At 40.0% G+C, this 24,446-nt stretch overlaps 1 protein-coding gene and 1 pseudogene across 3 annotated transcripts in view; both read left to right on the top strand.

The window, feature by feature from the left end:
* Positions 1-24,446, top strand: part of SDK1 (sidekick cell adhesion molecule 1) — an 883,892-nt gene that overhangs the window by 364,447 nt on the left and 494,999 nt on the right. For all 3 annotated transcript variants that reach the window (XM_045075163.1, XM_045075162.1, XM_045075164.1), the window contains exons 2-4: positions 7,698-7,857; positions 19,518-19,624; positions 21,737-21,884. In XM_045075163.1, coding sequence (XP_044931098.1) covers positions 7,698-7,857; positions 19,518-19,624; positions 21,737-21,884 — 415 coding nt within the window. The remainder of the gene's footprint in view (positions 1-7,697; positions 7,858-19,517; positions 19,625-21,736; positions 21,885-24,446) is intronic.
* Positions 11,691-11,814, top strand: LOC123390742 (annotated as a pseudogene).

Genomic DNA, 24,446 nt, shown 5'->3' with positions numbered 1-24,446 from the left:
GAGCTGGAAGCTTATTTCAGTTTGGAGAAGTAGGGGAATTGCTTTTATCCCACTGCCTCTTCTTATTATTAATTTATATGCTGAAATATATTAGCACGGTGCAGAATCAAACCAGTACATAAATACAACCATTTATGTTTCTACCATAAGCTTCGCTGTAGATTAATCTCACTGAAAGCTTGAATGGTTTCTTAGGGGGAAATATAGGAAGGGTAGGTTTACCCCATGAGTTCTCTTAAATACTCTGTTAATTCGCATTGATTTCAGAGAAAACAGAGATAATCAGTTTGACTTCCCCCTGACTGAATGTATCATCCAGCTGTTTGCAGCACTGCTTAATGGAAACCTGAGGGCCCCTCTGCTTTCTGGGTTTTCGTGTGCACAGATCCAGATCCCAAGAGAAGACTGCAAACACTACTCAGAGAAAATCCCACACTTCTAGTCAAACTTTTGAGTCCAAAATGATTATTTTATGGTGAGATCTGGGAATATGTACTGGGAGCTTTGTTCTGCTTTCTCTCCTCTGATTATAGTGCCCTCCAAAAGACAAAGGGACAAGAGCCTTGGGAGAGGGGTGAGGTGTACTTACGTGATGTGCTCAGGCTCCCCCAAGTCAACCCCTGACCGAGCTTAGCAGTCAGTCACTGCCACTCCACACCAGGCCATCCCTCTCCCTCAGAGGCTGCCCCTGGGTGGCCAGGATGCTCCTAAGCCCTGCTTACCTTTCATGGGCCAGACACATGCAAACCCATGCGTGCGCGCACACACACGCGCACACACACACACACACACACACAGAGGCTTGCACAGGCTCACTTCTTAATTGGGGTGGAGATGTGCTGTAATCTAAAAAAATTCTCATTTGTCATCAAGGATGGAATGGTTCTTTAATAAGCCTTCAGATGCCTTTGAAAGCCATGGTGCAGCATAGGCAGCGCTAAGAGATGGACCCAGGCCCTCACATTTCTGTGAGATCTTAGAGCCTGGGCCCCTGGGAAGTCTGAGTCTAGCTGCCCTGGGCTCTTTGGGCACTGATGCCCCCTCAGCTCCTTCACTGGCTGACTTGTAGACACTTCTGCCACAGGGACCCCATTGAGGGTCCCATAGGCAGCAGCTTCCTGCTTCTGTCCTCTTGCTTCTTGGTATTGCTCTCGGCTTGGTAACCAGCATCACACTCCCTGGACTGTGGCTCCTCGGGGCAGGGACCAGCTGTCTGAGACTCTCAGGAAATGCTTGAACCAGGGACCACAAGACTTTAGCAACCATGAGCTCCAGGCCATGCCTCTCCTGGACTGGGCCCTGTGGATATGAGGAGGGCATGAAGGGTCTTCTGGCTCTCAGAGGACAGAGTGGTGACTGGCCTTGCCGTGAAACTTGCAGTCCCCCACTAAGACATGCTCGAGAGTATACATAATTGCAGCTACTTTCTGCGCTGAGATTTCTGATACTCATTTATTTTATAAAGCAGTGGTGGAAATATATAAAGTGACATACAGAAGACATTGACTGATATTTTTTTTAGACACACAGAATATGATGGAAAATAATTATAAATATTTCTGATAAGCTAGGAGAATGAAGCCTGAGAACTCAGTCTGGTGATAGAGCTGCCTCCTCCTTCATTTCACCTGTAAACAGCAAGGGCTTCTGTAGGTGGTCTCAGAAAGCACAGTTTGCATCAGCTTGTCCTAAAGCATATGGAGGACTCACTCCAGAGAGAATTATCTTCTAGGATCATCTCACGTCATTGAAGGGTCACCTTTCCATACTTACGTATTTAACTGTAGTAGAACATACCTGATCATATTTACATTTTTACCTCAGAAATACACTTGAAATGCACAACTACTGCTTTTAAAAAGATGAATATTACTATTATGAGAAAGCACAACACACTGTGAGACTAAAGCCCCAGCTTCAGTAGGTGTGCCTAATGACCTGCCAGCAGCAGGGATTTGAAGGACTATATTTACCAGAAAAGGATCTTCTACCTGTATTTTTCAGAATAGGTGTTCACAAATGATGCATTATGCCCTGTGCTTTTGTTTCTCCCTGGGATTTGAAAAATAAAACTTTCCGTTAGCTGTGAATTCATAAGGTTGGGGCATGAAAATGTTTGAATTTGATATAAAAGAAGTTTTGAAAGGAAGATTAGTGGTTTAAACCAAAAGATTAGTCGCCTTGGGAAATTCAGCTGTCGAAAAAGCCGAGTTCAGTAATAAAAGGTCCTGCTCCAGCTGATTGCTCCATTCATGCTGCAATTCCTAATCCTTCCCGCCGGACCCTTGCCTGATCAACAGCGCTGATTACCAAGACCTAATAGCACTCATCGTCACTTTACCAGAACGTTTGGGGTTCATCTGTGTTAGACACCCCTCATCTGTGGTGCACTTGGCTCCTCTGCTGTGTGGGAGAAATAATAATTACTCGTATTCATTATCACTTTAAGTGGAGGAGAAAGGTGAGGTCCTAGAACTGATCATGATTACGTGGGCTTACCTCTCTCATTGGCAGAGTCACAGATGAGCTTGACATTGGACTCTATTGGCAACAAGCTGTTGATTCCTATCCATTCTGCCATGAGAGAGTTTCTGGTAGCAGACCCATGGTTTTCCATGATGGAGCAGATAATTAAAACCCATGGCAAGCTCAGCCTCCTTCAGGGTAGGAAAACCTGGGGCCATAGGACCGTGTTCTGCTTCCCCGCTTTCCCCCAGAAGTAAATGATCTTTGCTGTGGAAGATGGGTTGTGGTCCCCTTGTACACGAGCAGAAGATTATCTCTATGTCAGATGGGTAAAGTTAAATCCATTTACATTATATCAAAACCTTGAAAGTCTATTTGGGAAAGTGACCTCTACATCATAAAATGGTGATGTTATCTCGAGAGAGCATAACATGCATTCCCCTCCTTTGGCTGAGCCTGAAGTCTGTGTTATCCAGACAGACAAGACTCTCATGTTCATAACAGATTTCTATTCTATTTAAAAGCATTTGGAAATGGAAATTTCAGAGTTTTTCATAGTAATTCATCCCAGGGTCTTACAGTGTTCATTGTTAAGGACAAAGAAGCTGGCTTAATAATGTCTATCATTTTTCCCAAGAAGAGGGAGAACTGTTAGTCATTATTTGGGAAAACACATATGTGCACACATATACACACATACGTAAGTAAGTACACATGTACACAAACCCCTCAACAAGCACCAGGTAGACCACTGACTTTTCCCCAGGTCCAAGTTTGATGATCTTATTTTAGAGGTAACTGAATCATTTTTGTCTTTATGGATCTTTTCAGACCTTTCTCTGTTCCATTGAAGGTATATAAGGATCATATGCTTTTGTCAGGGTCTCTGCAGACCTGAATACCAATCCTTCCGTCTCTTTTATTGGTCACCAAAGCTTTTGAGCTCTGTTGCCTTGATGCCCTCTGAATTTCATGATCTGCATGTGTTTCAGTGGTAAATAGTTCTGGGCTCAGAGCAATAACCCTGTTACTCTGTACACTGATCTGTGTCGTGTAATGACTGTCACCTACACACGTAAGATCCCAGAGCATGGACGCATTTGCCTCCCCTTCCTCTTACCATAAATATTAGTGTCTGCACTAATCACACTTCTGTGATCATTTGGATCACAAGATATTTGCTTGCCAGCTGCATGAAACTATTCTTTAAGAAGATTTATTTTCCTGCTTGTTCTGAATATGCAGCACAATTTGTACAGAGTATAGACGTGTTTACTAAACTATGAATTCTAGGAAAAAATGAAATGGTATCATTTACATTTAAAACAGTCATATATTAAATCGATACTCTGTCGATTGTAAAACCAAATTCACATCCTTGAGTGTCTATTTTGAAGCCTTTTTTCTTTTAAAAGATGTATTTTCTATGACTCATTTTTGTAGGACACGGGAGCCATATGAAGTGATTAAATACGGTGCACATGGCAGGGCACTAATGAAGCCCTGAGCTCAGTCAGCCTCAAGGTTTCAAAGCTGTAGTCATCACACTTCAGCCTTATGAGGCCATGAGAGCAGACGCTTTGAGCTGAAGTATGTAGCAAAGAGGGACCCTGGACAGGCTGTCACTGCTGGCGGGCAGCCTGGGGATGCCCTTGCAGCGTAACTCAGAGAGGGTGGTGTGCCGCAGCACCTTGGAACAGGACGAGGATTGACTGCTTTCCTGTCAGTCACAAATTTCAGTCACATTGCTGGACACTTTGCCACCTCTAGTCCTGCATCACACCTAGCCTGTATCCTCTTATGGGACAGCAACTGTGCCTTATTCTCATTGTATTCCCAGCACTAATAACAAAGTGTGTGTGTGTGTGTGTGTGTGTGTGTGTGTTGAACAGAAAATCATGCAAGTCAGAGACCTAAGAATCTTTCTTGATACCTCTCTCCCTCAGTCCCATATTTAGTCCATCACTAATTTTCTTTTTTGCTACGTAAATACTGTTTTAAAGCTACCCATTTCTCTCCATCTCCACCACTACAACCACTACTGTTACCTTGGCCCAACCCCCCATCACCTTTGAGAGCATTTGCTGGGTCACCACAGTGGCCCTAAGTGGTCTATTCCCACCGCTCTGGCCCCTGTTAATTCCTTCTCCTTAGTGTGGCCAGATGAGCTTTTAACAGCACAGCCCCTTCAAAGGCTGTCTGCTGTCCCTCTGTAATAAAGGCTAATCATCATTATCATCATAATACTGGCAGTACTTTGACGAAGGACAGTGAATAGGGTGGTCATACAATTTATCATTCACACAAGGACACTTTTGAATGTGAAGTGGTGCCATTGAAAATCCTACAGAGATTACATGGAAACAAGGGTCTTAGCTTGCCTTGCCTGCATCAACCAGTAAGAAGAGCTTAGACCTTGTTCACCCTGCTTCCATTTGCTCTGTCTTCTATGCGTCTATAGATCTGCTTGTTTTTCAGTGTTTTGTACTTCCCAGGGTTACTCACTATGTTTGCTACCATCACAGGGCCTTTGCACATGGTATTACTTGAGTTTTTGAATCCTACTGCTGTTTAACTTCTGTATAACATCCCATTGACTAAGCTAAATCTTTTTTTATAGGCTCTTAACACATTCATGAGTGCAATTTAACATTAGTTACCTGAATGAATAGTAGTAAGAGATTGGCAATATTCTATTATCCATGTACCAGTAATAGAATGTAGTGATCAGCACAATGGCAAAATAAACTCTGTACAATTGGCCCTTGAACAACATGGGTTTGAACTGTGTAGACCCACTTATACATTTTTTTTGTAGTACAATACTATAAATGTATTTTCCATGTGATTTTCTTAACATCCCTTTTCTCTAGTTTACTATATTATACAGTATATAATACATACAATATACAAAATATGTGTTAATCAACTGTTTCTTTTATTGATAAGGCTTCTGGTCAACAGTATGCTATTAGTAGTTAAGTTTTTGGGGAATCAAAGTTGTATGTGGATTTTTGACTGGGGATTGGTGGCCCTAACCCCTGTGTTGTTCAAGTATATATTTAAGTAATATATATTGGGGTGCCTAGGTTCAGTTCGTTGACCATCAGCTTCTTGATTTCAGCTTTGTTCATGATGTCAGGGTCATGCGATCGAGCTCTGAGTTGGGCTCCACATTCAGTTTGGAGTCTGCTTGTGTTTCTTTCCTTCTACCCCTTTCCCCACTTGTGCACGCACATTCTCTCTCTCTCGTTCTCTTCTCTCAAATAAGCAAACCTTAAAAAATTAAATTGTACATATTAAGTACAAAAAAACCCAGTTATATGTACTACAGTTTAATGTAAAAATACGGTCTTAGTTTTAACACTGTTAATATGCCATTTGATGCTTAATTTGTTAAAAATACAGTAATTTACAAGCCTAGTTTAATAATTCCACAAATTTATCCAAACTTGAAGTTAAAATGCGGGTTCTTGAGATTTCCTTAAGAAGACACCCATGGCATTTAGAGTCATTATGTATACTATTTAGGGATTCCCTAACAGATTATCTGAATTTAAATGGTGATTTTACCACTTACTGTCTGGGTGGCCTTGAGCAAGTTAGTTTCCTTGGGTTTCCCTTTACCCATCTGTAAAAGGTATAAAATAGTGACATCTCTCTCATGGGACTTTCGTGAAAATTGAATAAGGTAGTGCATACAAAGCGCTTAGCACAGTTTCCAGCACATAATAAATGCTCAGTGACTACCAACTCTGTTATCTGTGTTGTTGTTTTTCTTTTTATTTGTTCAGCAAATATTTTATTCAGTATCTACTTTGCCTCTGGCATTTTTCTAGGTGCTGGGATTCAGAAGTAGTCAAGAAGAGGGCATGGAGTATGTTGGGATAACCTATAAGCACTCTTAATTTCAAGATCTTGTAGGTGTCGTGACTGAAACAAATGTCATGGTTTGTTGGGGCATGTTGGTGGGGAGAGGTTTTGTCAGCTGGAAGGATGAGAACGAGTCAGCTCATACAGAACAAGGGGTATGTGGGGGTGGGAAGGAACACACAGGAAGAGGCTCAACCTGGTTTCAGAGTTAAAGAGTGTTCATGTGTAAGTAGAGAGGGTCTGGGGCCTGAGGGAGGCAGGTGTGTCAGGGGATTGTATTCGTAAAGTAAGAAGCTAGAATTCTGTTTATTTTAGTGTTGAAGAAAGAGAAACCCCGTGTCCTAATCAGGGTCATGTAGAAAATTCGGGATGGGCCCAGAACTAGAAGCTAAGTGTCCTGTGTTCATATTTATGTATTTTTAACTATTGAAGTGTACATAGAGAAATTGTACAAATGTTACACAGAATAATATTCCATGAATTTTCATGAAGTTAAGTGCCCTGTGTAATCACATTGAGAGATAGGTCCTGGCCTGCTTGGTATAAGCCATGCTGTTACACCCCTACACCATCCTTATCCCCCAGAGGTGACATTTATCCTGACCTCTAAGAGCACAGTTTAGTTTTGTCTGGTTTTGAGCTTTTCTGGACTTTGGGAGGGAAGCATATGCTGTAACTTCTTTCTCTCTGGCTTCTTTCATTCCACATGTGTCTGAGATTCAGTGGTGGGTGTGTGTATGTGGGTGGCAATAGTTGTTGCATTCCCATTGCTGTGCAGGATTTTAGTATATCAATACACACAGGTTTCCAGTTTTACAGCCTGGCAGAATGCCCTAAAGAGACAAGGGGTATGTGTGAGCTAGAGAAAGAGAGAGATGGAAGCTGGATGGCGATTCCTGTCATTTTTGTATGCATGTTAATCTTGCTTACCCTAGTTATTTTTTTTTTTTTAACCAACTGAAGGTTATATGAAGAAATTTCTTTTAGAGCCTCCATGTTGACCCTTGGTTGTTACTTTGAAAATATAATGCCTAGTTAAAACCAAGACTTGCATGACCAGAGACTGCCCTTTATGCCCCTTTGTTAAACAGATATTAATCATAAATGGGAATAACTTGGATGAACTTATCCGATGTTTTCCAGTGATGCTGATCATTGAGCTTTCAGCCGTCTGAAATATCATTTAGGGTATTACATGTTTCTAAGGGGTCAAGGATTATTGGCTACTTAATTGGGCCAAATAGCCGTCATTTATACTTCTTTAAAAGTAGGTCTGTTTAAATAAGTGATTGGTTAATTGGATGAATGCCATTTTCATGTGTACTTCATTCACTTTCTCTCTCTCTTTAATATTTCAGAAGATGTTGTGCCGTATTTTAAAACAGAGCCGGGCCTACCACAGATTCACCTGGAAGGCAACCGCCTTGTTCTCACCTGCCTTGCTGAAGGGAGCTGGCCTTTAGAGTTCAAGTGGATGCACAATGACCGTGAGCTCACCACCTACATCAGCGAATATAAGTAATTGACTGCTTGAAAATAAGATTCCATTTCAAGTTGTGTTTAGAATATTTGCCTTATTGGCCATAATAGCACAGAGGGTGAAAATATTTTATTGAATTTCTAATGCATTAAGATTAAAGGAATAGAATTAATTAGAATGTGATTTAATATTCTGATCTACATTGTATTTACACCTAGGAAGTCTATCATTATATTTGTAAAAGGAAGCCCGTTAGTGAAATTACCAGACTAAAAAAAGCTATAGTTACAGAGGAATGCAAATAACAGCTTTAGCATGATAAATCTGCTGTCTTGTGGCAACAGCCCCACCCACCAGTGTTTTCCTATTTAAGGAGCATGAATGTTTAAACAGAGATCTTTAAATCCGGAGTTTCTGGAGCTCTGAGCAGTCAACAGAAAATTTACCTGGCTAACTTTTAGAGTCAGGATGGGAGAAGATGAAGCTGTGAGGGAGGGACATGAGCAGAGCCTCTCATTCCAGCAGCAAAAAAGGAGGTTGCGCCAGGTGTGGGGGCAGAGAACAAGCACTGAGGTCGGGGGAGGCCGAGATGAGGTCACACGCAAGCTGTGGCTTCTCCCAGGGCCAACAGTACCAGCTTCTAAACCTCCTGGTCTCCTGGCAAGGCTTGGGTCTTTCAGGTTTAAACCTATTTAGCTTCCATTTCTATGGAAAGGTTATTGTAACAGACGCTGTAGTTCTGAGTGAGGACAGAGAGTTAGTGACTGCCTAAAAAGTCCCAGAGGTCCCCATATCAGCAATGTCATGCTCTTATTTAATGGAAATAAGAGAATTGGTTGTCCAGAGGTATTTTATTTTTTAAAGATTTTATTTATTTATTTGACAGAGAGAAATCACAAGTAGGCAGAGAGACAGGCAGAGAGAGAGGAGGAAGCAGTCTCCCTGCTGAGCAGAGAGCCCGATGCGGGACTCGATCCCAGGACCCTGAGATCATGACCTGAGCCGAAGGCAGCGGCTTAACCCACTGAGCCACCCAGGCGCCCCCAGAGGTATTTTAAATAGAGTAATGGGCTTCTCAACATGGCTCAGGGGTTGGGGGACATAGCCCATCACTCACTGACTTTGAAAGTCAGAAGTTAGGGGCATCCGGATGGCTCAGTCAGAAGATCACGTGACTCTTGATCTCAGTGTTGATCTCTACACCCATGTTGGGTGTAGAGATAACTTCATAAATAAGCCTTAAAATTTTTTAAAAAACAGTCAGAGGTTGTAATATTATGGCCCATGAACCACATCCAGCCTGCCCACTATGTGGGTATGTATGTATTTAAAAAATCAGTTGAAAATATATATGGATATACACGTGGATATCTCTCTTAATTGCTTGCCAGCATTTAACACTTGTAAGATTTCATATAAAAATCCGCTTTCTGGTCTCTCTTAATCAGTCAGAAGGCCTGGCCACCTGGCTCTGCTGACCCACACAGAAGAACTGTGCTTTGCTCAGTTCCCTTATCTATCTGCTCTTTGTAGACATAGAAGTTTGTGACCTCCTCTTTCACTATTAGGCCTATACTATCAGAGTATCTGCTGTTGTAGGAACAATTAATCATAATTGTTGAGAAAGAGAGAGATGGAAGCTGGAGCTTCCATCTGGAGCTGGAGCTCCAGCTTAATGACATAAGCTGCAGCAACGATCAGAGCACGTTGACATCAGCAGACCCAGGTTTGAATCCCAGCTCACCACCAGTTAGCATCAGCAATGTGACCTCAGGCAAGCCAGGAATACCTACAAAATGGGGATGATCATACCTCATTTGTGGTGTTGTGAACATTGAAGGGCTCTAATGCAGGTAAAATGGTGTGTTTTCTGGCCCACAAGCAATCTGCTAATAAATCCGAGTTGACATTGTATATTAGTATAATGAGGTGTTAGGGATTTGGTTTTGTAGGGGGGCATAAGAAAGGAAAAGAAAAGCCGGCTTACAAAGGAGAACCATGTGTGAGTAATGGGCTTTAGCAGCAGGTGCCTTGAATTCAGATACTTCTATTCAACTCCTGTGTGTCATTTTGGACAAGTGCCCTAACCAGTTTGATCTTGATTTTGTCATCTGTAAAATGGATATAATAGAAGCCACCGAAGAGGGGCGCCTGGGTGGCTCAGTGGGTTAAGCCTCTGCCTTCAGCTCAGGTCATGATCTCAGGGTCCTGGGATCAAGCCCCACATTGGGCTCTCTGCTCGGCAGGGAGCCTGCTTCCCCCCCTCTCTCTGCCTGCCTCTCTATTAATGATCTCTGTCAAATAAACAAACAAACAAACAAAAAAGAAGCCACCGAAGAGAGTTCTAATAAAAATGAAATGACATAATGCTTTGTATGCCCCAGGAAGAAAGGAATGAAGTTGCAGAAGACTCCAGATTGTTCTTCCTATAAAAAAGTAGTAATACGGATGATCTATAATGATGGTCTTCAAATTGGGGAACATGGCCTTGGAAGTGGCAAAGGAATTGCTTTCTAGATTTTTCAGTTTCCATATGTGTCTTTGCTGATGTTGAGCTGACTGAGAACATGCCTCTGTGTGAGCACTATGGTTCTCTTTTCCTGCCCTCTTTGTGCTTTCTCCCAGTTCACAGAAGGAAGGCTCACTTTCCCTGAGTCTTCCTGTGGAATTGCTTCTCCAGGGTGCAAGATAAGTGTGTAGTTCAGAATTTTCAGCTTGAACAAAATGTTGGACTCTTTTAAACAACCGCAGAGGAACTTCTTTCCTTTTACATATTCTCTTTAGGGGAAAGTAGATACTATAAATGGGATATTTTCATCAGTTTGGGGCTTTTAAAAATTCAGATATGTTGTGTAGATGAGCAGCAGGAGCTATACCAGTTTTAACAATCCCCCCTCCTTTCCATTCTCCAGCTGCTGTCAGAGAACATATTGTGCCTCAAGGAATAGGTAATGAGAGCAAAGCAAAGAATGTGTGCAAGGTAGACCCATGGCAGGCAGGGGCATCTTGTTTTATCTAGGTGGCAAACCTATAGCTGTGCCCTGGGGCTTGTCCCCTTACACAGAGTAGGACGAGAGTATTCGGGATTTGTTAGAAAGAAGAATGAAGTTGAGAAATATTCTTTTATGAAGCACAGTTTGTCTGCATTTTCCCCTCCTCTGAGATAAGAGCGTGATGAGGCCTCCATTTGGAGATCTGAGGAAGAACGTGGTAAAAAGTGCTTCTTACTTTGATCAGATCCATGTTCTATCTTGATATAGAAGGAACATGCACAAGAGGAAGGTTAGGGCTTTGTATTTTCTCAAACATTTATTCAGAGGACACCTTCATTAACTTTGGCAAAAAAGATTATTTAATATTCTCAATCCATACCCATTTTTTATTACTTTCCTGTGTTTTGCTTGCTGCTATGCTTCCACCTCTTCTCTACTTGTTTATTTGCTTTTCCTGTGTACTCATTGGATTTAAATGAACACCTAAATGACCACAAGTATGTGGTCAATACCTTCTCTTTGTTGTTAATTTCTATCCAATTCTGTTTATTCTAGTGTTAAATAACTTCCCAGTCAATGAAATTTAAAATAATTGAAAAAACAAAAACAAAAACCCAGCCACTTTCCTGTCATCAAGAGACATTTTCTTTCTAAATTTCAAATGCCTAATAATTGTATTTCAAAATTAACACATTTATGTTGTTTTGATTAACTGTAATAATTGCAATGAATGTGTAATACGGAAGACTTTTTATAAGCACTTAGGATCTTTTGATCAAAGGACATCCTTTTAAAGTTGCCATTTGTATGTGTATTTTTATCTCAGATAAGTATGTTGGATGATCAATAAGTATCTTTCAGGCATGAAAATATGTTAGAGCTTTGCTCAGTGGCAGTATCGTAGCCAATGAGGTTTATCCGAGGCACGATTATTGCTAATTGAAAATAGGTCGGAATAAAATTCTATGGGGTAAATAGATTAACAACTCAAGTTCAAAGAGTAAAAAAATAAAAAAGAACAGTATGAAGGTTCTATCTGTTAAAGAGTTCATTATTAAAAATGGATAATATGGATTTCAAAATCATTGTTTAGATTCCACTGGATACATGTAAAACAGCAGTGTAACAGTTTTGTTTAAAATGCTACATCAGGGTCTCCCCGGTGGCTCAGTTGGTTAAGCATCTGCCTTCAGCTCAGGTCATGATCCCAGGGTCCTGTAATCAAGTTTGGCATGGGCTCCTTGCTCAGCGGGGATACTGCTTCTCCCTCTGCCTGCCACTTCCCTGGCTTGGGCACTCTCTCTTTCTCTCAGAAAAATCAATAAAATCTTAAAAAAAAAAAAAAAAAAAGGTGCTAGATCAGGGGTGCCTGCGTGACTCAACTCAGTTAAGTCTCTGATTCTTGGTTTTAGCTCAGGCTCTAATCTCAGGATCCTGGAATCAGGGAATCCTCTTGTGGATTCTCTCTGGTTCTCTCTCTCTCTCTCTCTCTACCCCCCCCCACACACATAAATAAATAAATCTTTAAAAAATTGCTGAATCATATACCATGCCATTATTGTACATGCAACTATTCAGATTTATGGTGAAATAGTTTTGGTGTTTACTTTAAAATACACAAAGAGGTGGGGATTTTTTTGCATTGCTCTTTGCATTAGCAGATTTACCTGTTAATTTGGCACACTCTGGGTGATCCACAGGAAGGCAAAGCATTGTGGGTCTTTGAAGCAAGATTGCATGGGTGGATCATTAAAATGAGATACAAGCTTCATTCCCATTTCACTAGAAACTGAGTAAGAAGAAATGGGTTATTCTAAAGCAAGAATGGTTTGGGGTAGATGTGATAAATTATATTCTGTTCACTGAGGGCTTCAGACACTCAGATGGGTTATCAAGGATCCATTGTATTTTGTCATCATTTTTTTAGACGTAAAACCTGTCCCAAAAATCTCATGCTATTTTTTCAAATTACTCTTTCATCTACTTCCTTCCAACAAGCACCTTCAGCTGTCATATGTTAACCTTCAGGAGACCATTCCGAGTCTCAAATTGAAAAACATGGCTACTTTATGAAAATGGTAGCTGTTTTCTCACTGAAATTGAGTCCTTCTCCCCCTACCCCCACTTTGTGTCAATAGAAAATAATTGTCCTATAAAGGGCACATCATATAAACTCAGCTTTTCTAGCTTTGACCAAAAATAGCATTTTCTTTGCTGCTTGTGTTGCAAACTGCACAATGAATTTCAGTGAGTTTCAGATGATTTTCATATTGATGCTTGTATCCACATTTAGGCAGAGGTGACTGTATTGGCAAAATTGTAGTAGTTCAGCAATTAAACCAACTTTTCATAGCTGTCATAGGCAGATTTGTCTTTTTTTCCTAGAAAATATTTATTTTCAATTATTTTCTACTTTGAGATAAATAATTATATTCAATATGAATAGATGGTTATCTAAGCCAATAATTTCTTAGTGGTAGGCATGATATTCATTGTTATAAACAGGAGGGATATTTTGATACTATAAACTGTGAAAAATCTTATCATCTCCTTAGGTGACCTATCTCTGTGGTTCACTTTCTGTGACAGTATCAATAAAAGAAGTTTGATAGATAATGATGATTTTTTTTTATTCCAGTAAGAAAATAGGAATGGTTAAGGAAGAAAGTAACTTTTTTGTATGTCTTATAAAAAGATGAAAAAATTCACAATATCAATAAAAATTATTAAATACCTGGGAATAACCTTTATAAGAACCTACATGAAGTGGAAAACTTCATTAAGAGATATGAAAGAGAGCCCCAGATAGGAAATCTAAAGAGACATGAAACCAGACAAAACATATGAAGCAGTTGTGTTTAAGACATTGGACATCAGGCAGCCAAAGGTGGTGATGCCTGAGAAACAGAAAATCAGTGGGCCCTCTGATTGCCCCAGCTTTAATGCTGTGCGAGAATTTCCAGGCTATGACCCACACACAGGGGTGCACATGTGTCTGGAGGACTCCTGAGTTGGAGAGATTGGAGAATCCAGGGAGATCAAGGTAGAGTACCAGAGAAAGAGTACTAGGTATCCGTAGAGGTTTATTGTTGAGTATTAGAATTTTCATCAGCACATTCACGTGAAGAGATTCCCCAAGGCCCAGGAAAAGACTGCCCAGAAGTGATGGTGGTTCTTCCCATGCTCACCACGTAGGGCTGGGTGGGAGGCCTATTCTCACCAGCCATACCAAAAAACCTCATAATTTATGAGGGTATTGAGTAGAGGATACAGAATGACCTTAGGTCTGTAATGAGGATTATTAACCCTTGACCAAATGCAGCTCTGATCCTGCCTGAGATTTTATAAACAAGACCGGAAAGGGATCAGGTGAATTTCAAGTAATTTTCAAGCATCAGAGAGTAAAACTTGAGAATATTTATAGAAATACAGCAATTTCCAGCACCAAACAGGGTAAAATTCACAATGTCTAGAATTGAATCAGAGGTTATCAGGAACATAAAGAGAAAGGAAAGCATGATCCATAATAAGGAGAAAATTCAGTCTATTAATCTCTTAAGCCAAAGCTGACACAGGTATTAGAAGTAGCCAGGAAAGATATTGAAACATTATAAATGTATTCCCTGTGATCAAAGCTAAATACATACATGAAAGATATTAAAAGGCAGACATCAAACTTCTGAGGACAAAACCTGTAATGTCTGAGATGAAAAACACATTGGATGGGTATTAGCAGATTAGACATGGCAGAAGAAAATGTTAGTAAACTTAAAGGTATAGCAACAGAACTATCCACAATGAAAGACAGTTAGAAAAAATAAAAGGGAATCAAACCCAGTGAAATGAGGGCTAATAAGTTACAGGACAACTTAAGCTAGACAACTCCAATGCATGTGTGATTGGAATCCTAAGGAGGCAGGATCAGAAATATTTGAAGGAATAATATTGAAAATGTTTTACAGTTGATGAAAACTGTAAACCCACCAAGGCAGGAAGCTCAGCAGATGCCAGGATTGGACTTGCCAGCCAGAGCAGTAAGGAAAACCAACACAAAAGAAATAAAAAGGCATCTGAAGTGAAAGACAGAGAAATGTCTTTTTTTGAGGGTGACACGATCACCTATGTAGAAAATGCGGCATTATCTATTAAAAAAGCTGCTAAAACTAGTAAGTGGACTCAGCAATATTATAGGATACAAGAACAGTATTTAAAAATCTTAAGATGCTGAGCCGAAGCATCTCATTATGCTTTATTGCTAAGCTACAGGAGACTCCTCTACTTGTTTTTGTTTTGTTTTGTTTAACCTGCTCTGCCCCCTACTCACAAAAGGAAAAGTCTACTGAATTCAGAACTCTTTTGTTAGGTGACATGTAACCAGTTGCTTTCTTCATCACCCTCCTGAACTGAACAGACCCCTGCCTGTGTCTTCCCACAAAGGGCTTAGTTCCCCAAGTTGTTTGGCTTCAGTTTTCTTGACTTGGTTTATCGTCACTCTTCTGTTGGCTAACTCTCCATTGGCCCTGTTCTCTAGGAACTGTGCAGCTCACCACAATAACAGTTATATTTTTGGCTCACGTGAATTAGTCGTGAACATTTTGGCTAAAATAAGTAGAATCCCTCATATTCCCACACTGCTTAAGGCTCTGGGTCCTTTATCTTTTTCTTAACATGTTTCAGTCTCGATTTTTCATTTCAGTATTTTGTTTGTAAAGAAAGCTGTGGACTGGGTCGCTTGGGTGGCTCAGTTGGTTAAGCAACTGCCTTCGGCTCAGGTCATGATCCCAGGTCCTGGGATCCAGTCCCACATCGGGATCCTTGCTCGGCAGGGAGCCTGCTTCTCCCTCTGCCTCTGCCTGCCATTCTGTCTGCCTGTGCTCACTGTCTCTCACTCTCTCTGACAAATAAATAAAATCTTTAAAAAAAAAAAAAAGAAAAAGAAAGCTGTGGACTGACTGATCCCACTTTTGATTATGCTTTTTTAATTTCGTGTAGGAAATTTATAAAAATAAAATTGAAAGCCTAATTATTTATCATCACATCTCCAAAAGAAGAATCAAAGTAGTTTCAGGAAGGGTATAAATTACTTCAGGGTTTTTTTTTCCCCCATAACCATTTATTCCCTTTGAAAGTAAGATTGGGCTCTGGGCCAAGATATGGAAGTTTATTATAGGACTTGGTTGCTTATTTTCATGCAAAATAGATGTTTTTATACCAGCATAACAAGTTGGAGTTGTAGGGCATAGTCTCACCTGGAGTGGCATGAAATAGATGTAAGACCCCCATTCAAAGAAAAAAAAAAAAGCTTTACATCTAATTTTAATGGGCATGAAAATTCTCTCTTGGATTGAATTATGTTGCCTGACCTAAGAGAGAGAAATGCAGATGTGCCTTCATTATTCAGAACCAGCGTAGGTCTGTCGACCTGTGTCCTTAGTCATAGTATCTCACTGTTGCTAAAAGATCTGCTCCACAGTAACCTGTCTGCTCCCAGGCAGTATTTTGTCAGACATTTCCTCAAATTTTAGTGCTTTGTGTTCAAGAAAACTCCTAACAGGTTCATTTATCCCAGTTTTTGAGGGACTGTTGATTGCCTAATGATTCTTAGTGCTTTACCAGGAAACCACGACTTTGAAAAGAGAGATGACTTGAAGAGGCATTATTTGGGTTTTTCTGTGACCATGGTGAGTGCCTGATAGCTTCAGAAGCTTTTCCAGCTGGGATTATTTTTGCTTTGTCCTGTAGAGTAGACACTTGGGGAATTCTAGGACCAGCCACAGAAACAAACTTTCGTAATGAAATGGAACAGGAAGCTGTTGCATGGACATTGGGTTGCTCTTAGAATCAGTCACCAGGCAAGCTGGAGATGGGGCAGGAGCAGAGTGAGGTGAGCCCCCTAGAGCCAAATCAGCCTGAGAGCCAGTCCTGTGAGAGTCCTGTGAGAGCCGGGGTGCTATTGTTGGAGCCACTGTCCTGACTGGCAGTGGACACTGCTCTGCTCCCCTGGGGCCCGGGCTCCGCTGCGCCCTGGCACCACTGCTGTTAGATGAGTCCTTTAGCCCCGTTCCTGTGTATCACCAGCCTGAGACCCCAAAATCCAGACTACATGTGGCCAGTGGTCACGCATCATCTCCTACCTGTGTCCAGGGGTCTTCCTCCACCGAGACTCCAAGTGGAAATTCTCCAAACACAGGAAAATGGCGTAGATCCCAGGCAGACAAAAAATGTCAATTGTTCACTCCAGGCAGGGCTAGTCAAGTAGTTGTTTGTGGCCTGGAATAGAGCTCGAGCCACTGCTAAAGAACCTCTGGGGTGGTTCTCATGGCCCATCTTGAGAGGCATTTCAGAGCTGAGGTATTCTCCTACTTAGCAGGAATGGACATTTAAACCCTTGGTTTTGCTGTGATTTTGTGTTTGGTTTTCTTTAATTTGCTGTTCCTGATAATGAACTAGCCCTGGTAAATGTTCTGTTGGTCTAATAGAATTCTGCCTTTCTACAGTGAGTACAAACATTCCCTGCTGTGTTTATTTGAAAAAGGAGCAGGCATTTTCTATACTTTAGTGGCATATGGTGCTAAGATTTTATCATACTTTCTTATAAAGAGCCAGGAAACTTTCTCTGCTTAAAAATGTGTGTTTATAAACAATAGACTTGCAGTGAATATTCCCATCTGTTAGGTGAACATAATTTGTGTAGGAATTCCTGTAATAGGTGGAGTACTTTGCAACTTTTTAGTATATTTTTTCCCTGGTGAGACATTAGACTAAAGAGATGGTACAAAACAGCATATGCCTAATATTCATTTTTGTATCTGCTCCTCCCTGTGGTTTGAAAACACTGCTATTTTTGTTCATTAGTACATAGGATTACTATAGAAATTCATAAGAATTTAAAATCTATTTAGGATACTGCAAAAAAAGAAAGAGAAAATGGAATGGATAACAATTATTTAAATATGGAAATGTTGCAATGATGAAACTGTTCATGTAGTTTTTCAAGTATGTATTCCTATAACTTGTGTTATTTCGTTTCCAAAAACTTTTGTGGACTTCATTGTAGTTTAATCTTAAAACTCCTCCTTATTTATAATCATGGTATCTGACAGTTAAAGCTGCTCATCTTTCTAGCCTTGATTTGTAATTTAAATAAATGGTATTGACTCTCTGTGTTCAGTTTGATACTATTCTTATTATCCACACTAATTAATTTTTTGAAATGAGCCATTGCCCAGAATGAAATAAAATTTTGAAGATTAAAACTCAGTAATATTTTTCATAAAAGATTTTATTAATCTTGTCGTGGGAATATCAAGATCATTATCAGAGGGAAAACATACTTTGATTAATATTTGCTTAGTGCTGAATTACCTAGATTGTCCAAATGTTTTATTCACTTAAAAATTATGCCTTTAAGTTCCTTTTTCAGGTTGACTAATTGGACATACTTGAGTAAAAAGATGAGCAATCAGTTGAATGTAAGCAATTTCAAGCTATGCTTAGGAAGTGAGCCAAGAAAGTGTACCGTTCATGGTGCTTTTTACCTCATTTTTAAAAGTTTCTCTGATTATCCTTTGTGAGAAGTATTCTTAAATTGAAGATAACTATTAACAGAACATCTTTGTAATAAAGGATAGCATCGCTGAGTTTTCTCTTTTCGGGAAATAGGCTACCATTCGATTGGGTGTTAGCTCTCTTTTTCTTTTTTGTGGTAGGCAAATTCCTTTTTGTAAAAAGTGTCCAGGACTCAGCCTTATTCTTGATTTGTTTTTGGACATGGCCTAGAAACCAATTAATGAACTCTCTTAGGTCTTGTGAAAGGTTTGGGCTCTGGAGCTATAACACACTTGGAGTGGTCCTTGGCTATAAATTGTACTTGCTTATGGATTTCAAAATATCCTAAGTTATAAAGCTAACAGTAAACCGAAAGCAGGGCTTTTATGGAATCTGTATCTTCTAACTACTTTTTTTCCTTCTTTAAAATGTTACTGAAGTTTTTAGAAAGGCATTGATTTGAAGGACGTGATTACTTAGAGTCATATAACATTGAGAAATACCAATGAAGTCACCTTTCAGTTACCCACAACATTTTTAAAGTTAATGTCAGTCCACATGCGGAGAAGGAAGTGAGGGAAGTGTGTGAGTTGTTTTGGTAGGGGAGAGGGTCTGTAACTGTGAGCACAGAGGGGAATTGTGTCACCATGTCACTGCTCTCTTTGCCTCGATGACACCTGTATCTCATCCTGAAAGCGTTATTTGAATTTTTAGGTAGAGTAACATGACACATTATGTAAAGTTTATTGTCAGTTCTAGAAATGACTTCTAGAGATTCTGAGAGAATTATAAACACCTTTTACTGAAAGGTCTAGTTTACGTGTAATGACCTATAACTATTTTACATTTGTCATTTCTTCAACGACTTGTGAGTGTTGTCTACTACATGCATGGCACTGTGCTAGGCGCCAAGGGCAAGTGATGGACAAGGCAGATCTAGAACCTAGCTTGGGGTAATAATTACTGACAGCCTTGCTGGGGAGACAGACATCGATGACGTAATCTCACAAATGGCGGTTGGTGAGTGTGTCGACCAGAGAAGGATTGCACAGACAATAGTTTACCAAAAATTAAATATTTGTTGAGCACTTGCGAATTGAGATGCCAGAGCTGCTCTAGATATAGAAGCATTAACACTTCTTTTTGGTATTTGGCAGGTATATTATCCCGTCTTTACAGAGGCTTGATGCTGGGTTTTACCGCTGTGTGGTGCGAAACAGGATGGGAGCTCTCTTGCAGAGAAGATCAGAAGTTCAAGTCGCATGTATGTGTGCATTGGAAAAGTCTCCCAATGATAAATAACAGAAACAAAATGTCTGTGGGGAATGCTGATCAAAATCACTTTTAACCATTGTAGGAATCGAGATTCTGTCTTGGATTCTCTTTGGAACAGAATAATTGCTAAAGGTTTTAGGAGATAAGTAAACAGTCAGTGAGGCTGGTCCAATGGTGGTGACAGGGCTAATGAGGTCAATGCCCTCCCTGGCCATCCAGCAGTCAGGGGCTCTGTCAGGCCCTGTGGAGGCCAGAAAACAAAGTAGTAACAAGATGCCTTCTGCTTTATGATTAGCTGCTCTTAGCGTTTCTGATACTCAGGTTCAAATGTTTTTCAAACAACAAATTAAACCCAGTAATGTAAAATTTTGTCAGTTCATAATTAGTTCTTTCCAGTGATTTATTTAAAAATCCTTCAGCTACACAATAAAAGTAGGTGGATAGCAATGTTCTAGATGGCATTACTGTTAGTGACTCGATGAGGTCTCTGTGGGGCAGACCCATTTGGAGCAAAAGTAACTGAGGGAGATACCAGAGTGCAGGGAGTTTGTGTTTGATGTTGTATTTGGAAGGAATTGGAGACAGGCTGGCCAACGCAAAGCACTTAATACTTCTGCAGTCCAAAATCTGTCAAGGGTCAGGTCTCTCTAAAATGGCCTGTCTGCTTTATTTTGTTTTGAATTTACTACCAAAATGTCTTGTCATTGAAAAGAAAGCAGTATTTATGAAGCTTTAAGTTACATGTTACTATGTTACGACAGATTTCAGAGAACTCTAGGGAGTTCCTAAACTGAGCTGTCAACCAGTAACTAGAATGTTTTCTTATTTGTTTTTTTGACCACAGGTAAGGCCTATAGTGTTTAGCATTACTATATCAAATAAAGTAATTTCTTACTACCCTACTATTCTATAATTATTAGTGACTGAGTAAGGAGCTGGTCCTGTATACATGTAGTTATGTTTTTAATTAGGAAGGCTCAACTTTTCTGAATTGTTGTGAAGTTACTCAGCTAAATTTTTTTGCAGAATAACTGAGAACTTCTATTCAACTGAATAATTGAAAACATAACTAATACATACAAAGTTTAGATCAGTACCCCCAAACATATTTGAATAAGTTAACAGCTTGGAATTTATTATCATGTATTAAATGCTATATGTAATATTATTTGGGGCTTTTTTTTTTTTGGTCAATTATTTGTACCCTGTTTCTATCATTTATCTCTGGCTCTTGGATGTTCTCTTCTTTCTCTTTCCTCCTCCTTTTTGATAACAAGTTTCACTTTGAAAATAATCGTGACTATTTTCCTAATCTGTTTCATTAGTTTGTTTCATCTCTTTCCTAGAATATTAAATGCGGCTTATTACATAGGAAATAATTTCCTTTGAATAAAAACATGCATAGATAATAAAGATTTTCTATGGACTATTCCAAATTTATAGACATTGAAAGGAATACACATATGCCACGTGTGTATACACATATATCTGTATCTAAGCATGATGTAGACATTTTTCAGAAGTTTCAAATGTTACTCATTTAAAAATTGGCCTCTTATACCTTCATTCTGATGACTGGGTTTTTTTCTGTGACACCCATTTTTAAAAAGATGCTGTTTACTGGTAGCACAGGGACTGGAACAAAGCCTGCTTGCCCCAGATTAAAGGAAATTGAACCGGGCAATGGTAGCTGACTGGGCGGAACCAGCCTGAGAGACGGGGGAGATGGGGCGAGCTGCGGGGCGAGCTGCAGGCGCTTCATTCCTATCTCTGTGGCGGTGGGATGCTTTCCCACAGTTTATTCCAATATTAAAATCAGTTGCAAACGTTTCATTGTAGTGTTGCCGCGACACAAAGACCATGAAGTTCTGCTGATTAATGCTTTTTGTGGGCACTTTGGAGGCACATGGCTCTGCCTCATGCTTCGCTTCACCCCCAGATCTGCACTCATCAGCATTACTGCTCAATCTCTCTTGTCTTATTGCTTAATTATAAGCAACGTCAGTGACTTTGCTGTAATGTATAGTTATTTCCATCTTTGACCCTTCCCCCTACCCCAAAAAAATTTTCTGAACTTAAAGGGTCTGATTTTTCTCTGCAGATATGGGAAATTTCATGGATACAGACCAGAGGAAAACAGTGTCTCAAGGACATGCAGTAGTTCTCAACTTACCATCCATCACCAGCTTCCCAAGACCGCAAGTGACCTGGTTCAGAGAAGGGCACAAGATCATTCCCAGCAACAGAATGTAAGTTGCTCCAAACTTTAAAACACAACTCATTCCACTTGTTGGCACCATTGACCTATTATTTAATGAATTTCACTGTATCAGTTAAGCCTTGAAAAGAATAATGACCTGGTCTGGTAGTCCTCCCCCAGTCCTTCTAAGCAGCTTTTTGGAAAACTTGGCTTGGAAATGTTTAAGCAGTTTAAAGCAATTGTTGTGTCATGTTACTCTTCGGGATGCTGCGTGCCCAGAATGAAGCGTCCTTACTTAGTCGTTATGGTCTGTTTTTCCCTTTCTTGAATGCACTTTTTGAGGTGTCATCATCATCCCTGAGTTGTGTTTAGCTCCAAGTACTAATTTAATGAGTGCTGGTATTTACTTACAGAGCTGTGGGGTTTTTCCCCCTCTTTTTACTCAGCCATGTTTGATACTACTTTCTCTGACAATAAAACAGTAATTACCACTTATTTCTCTTTATCCTTTTATCCTACCGTGACAGTTTTATTTCCCTTCGTCTAATTAGTGGTTCGCCCATCTATTGCAAAAGAGTTGCTTTGTGATTAGTTAAGCATTATTTCAAGGTGTTCCTGCCTATCCCACATTCAAGGTATTTATCTAATGCCAAACAGATTTTCTTCATTTAGAGCTTTAAGTGATTAAAAAGAACATTTGGTATATATTTCATAACTGGGCATTCTGCAATATAATTTAAAGATAATGTACCAAATATTAACATTTCAGGATGAACATTTCTGAAAGAATCATGAAATGCTTATAAGCTTGGGCTAAAAGTCACATACTTACGCTGTCAGATGGTTGCACTCATACAAAAATTCATGAGAAGAAAATGCTTTTGTTTTGTTTTGTTTTTCTAAAACAGATATGTTTATAAAATAGTTTGCTGGAAAGGTTTTAAATGTAACTCTGAAAGTCACTGTGAGGTGTCAACTTGCTTTCTCCCTACCTGCCCATCCATGGGGTCCCTTCTCTAAACCAGGCTCTATGGCTCTTCTGCCTGGGCCTCTGAACCTGCTTGACACCAGACCATTCTTAGCCTTATTGAAAACATGTTTCTAGTCTTGTTATCGGAACAGGAAAAATATTGAAGTGTATAAAGGCCATATTTAAAAATTTAGTAAAAATACTAATTATAGTAGAAAGTGAGATAACTGCTTTCCTTTTTATTTTATTAAGAGTTGCTTGGGTGTCCACGTTTGTATTGATTCCGATGATAATAAATGTCTTTCAAGGTCAGTGAAACAAAGAACAGGGATCAATTTTTCATTCTTTTAGAAGGCTGTTAGACTGAACAAAGACAGCTGAGGTAGACTCTTGCAAAATATTCTGGAAATTTCTAGTATTGAGCACAATGTGGGCTGGGCCAGCTTGGGATGAATGCTAGGGAAGGGTGTGCTAGGGAGGGTGGGTAGATTGAACTAAGTTCCTCTCCAAAATCGGTGCTTCTAAGTAATGTCAGTGGGAACACAGTCCGTGGTGGAAGGATTAGTCTAACTCAGCAGCAAGCAGCTGTACAGCCTGTCACCTGTTGACTTGCCATCTAGCCAGATTCACAAGGCAGCATTTATTCAAGAAGTATGGAAGGAGATAGAATGAAATAACAGCTCTTAATTTTATAAGCTTTTCTTTTTCTTCTTGCAGATTCTTGTTAAAACCATTCAATTCCTGGCTAGCCACTAATGTAAAGATGCTAAGTAGGCTTTAACTTAGTGTCCCATCGAACAAATGATCTGAGAAGCTATTGATAAATCTCCAATCTCGGTAGAATAATACGCTGGTGATCTTTTTTTTTCCCCCCCCTTAGGAGATGAGATGAGATGAGGCTGGTTATGGATATTTCCACATTTGCAAGGCCTTTTGTTTCATACTTTCCACCTCATCATCACCCCCATATTTATTAAGTCCCTGCTGTGCAAGATGTCATAAATCAGTGCCCGTGTGGTTTTCTTCCTAAGTTCATACATCATTCAAAGATAAATTGCTTTATACTTCTAAGAAAGTTTGGCTTTGGATAGCAGTTGGGAGGGCATTTCTGCATGGCCCCTGCCCAAGCGGTTGGCAGACAGGAGTCAGATGGCTTAGATCTGTTCTGCACCACTAGAGGTGTCTTTTAAAAAATGAAACGTTTGGCTGAAAGTGTTTCACTATAGGGAAACAGGTCAAGCCTCTATACCCGTCAGTTCCCTAACATGGCTATGGAGATGATCCTTTGCCACGAGGAGGAGGAACCTCGTCTTGCCAGCCCTACCTCCTGACTTTTTTTTTTTTTTTAAGATTTTATTTATTTACATGAGAGAGAGAGCATAAGGGGGAGGAGCAGAGTAAGAGGGACAAACAGGCTCCTCTGTGAGCCCCAAGCCCTATGCAGGGCTTGATCTCAGGACCCTGAGATCATGACCTGAGCCGAAACCAAGAGTCGGACACTTAATGACTAAGCCACCCAGGTGCCTCACCACTGTGACCTTCAGAATGTGAGCTTTGGCTTACAATTAAATGATTTTTTTTTCATTTTCAAGGGAAATAATAATTCTAATGTTTCCTAACTTGTAAAGTCAGTTGAACTGC

Source organism: Mustela putorius, unplaced genomic scaffold (assembly GCF_011764305.1).
Source record: "Mustela putorius furo isolate JIRA1106 unplaced genomic scaffold, ASM1176430v1.1 tig00000139_pilon_pilon_pilon, whole genome shotgun sequence".
Classification (NCBI taxonomy): Eukaryota; Metazoa; Chordata; class Mammalia; order Carnivora; family Mustelidae; genus Mustela; species Mustela putorius.
Note: the sequence above shows the minus strand (reverse complement) of the source record. Positions and strands in the feature narration are given on the sequence as shown.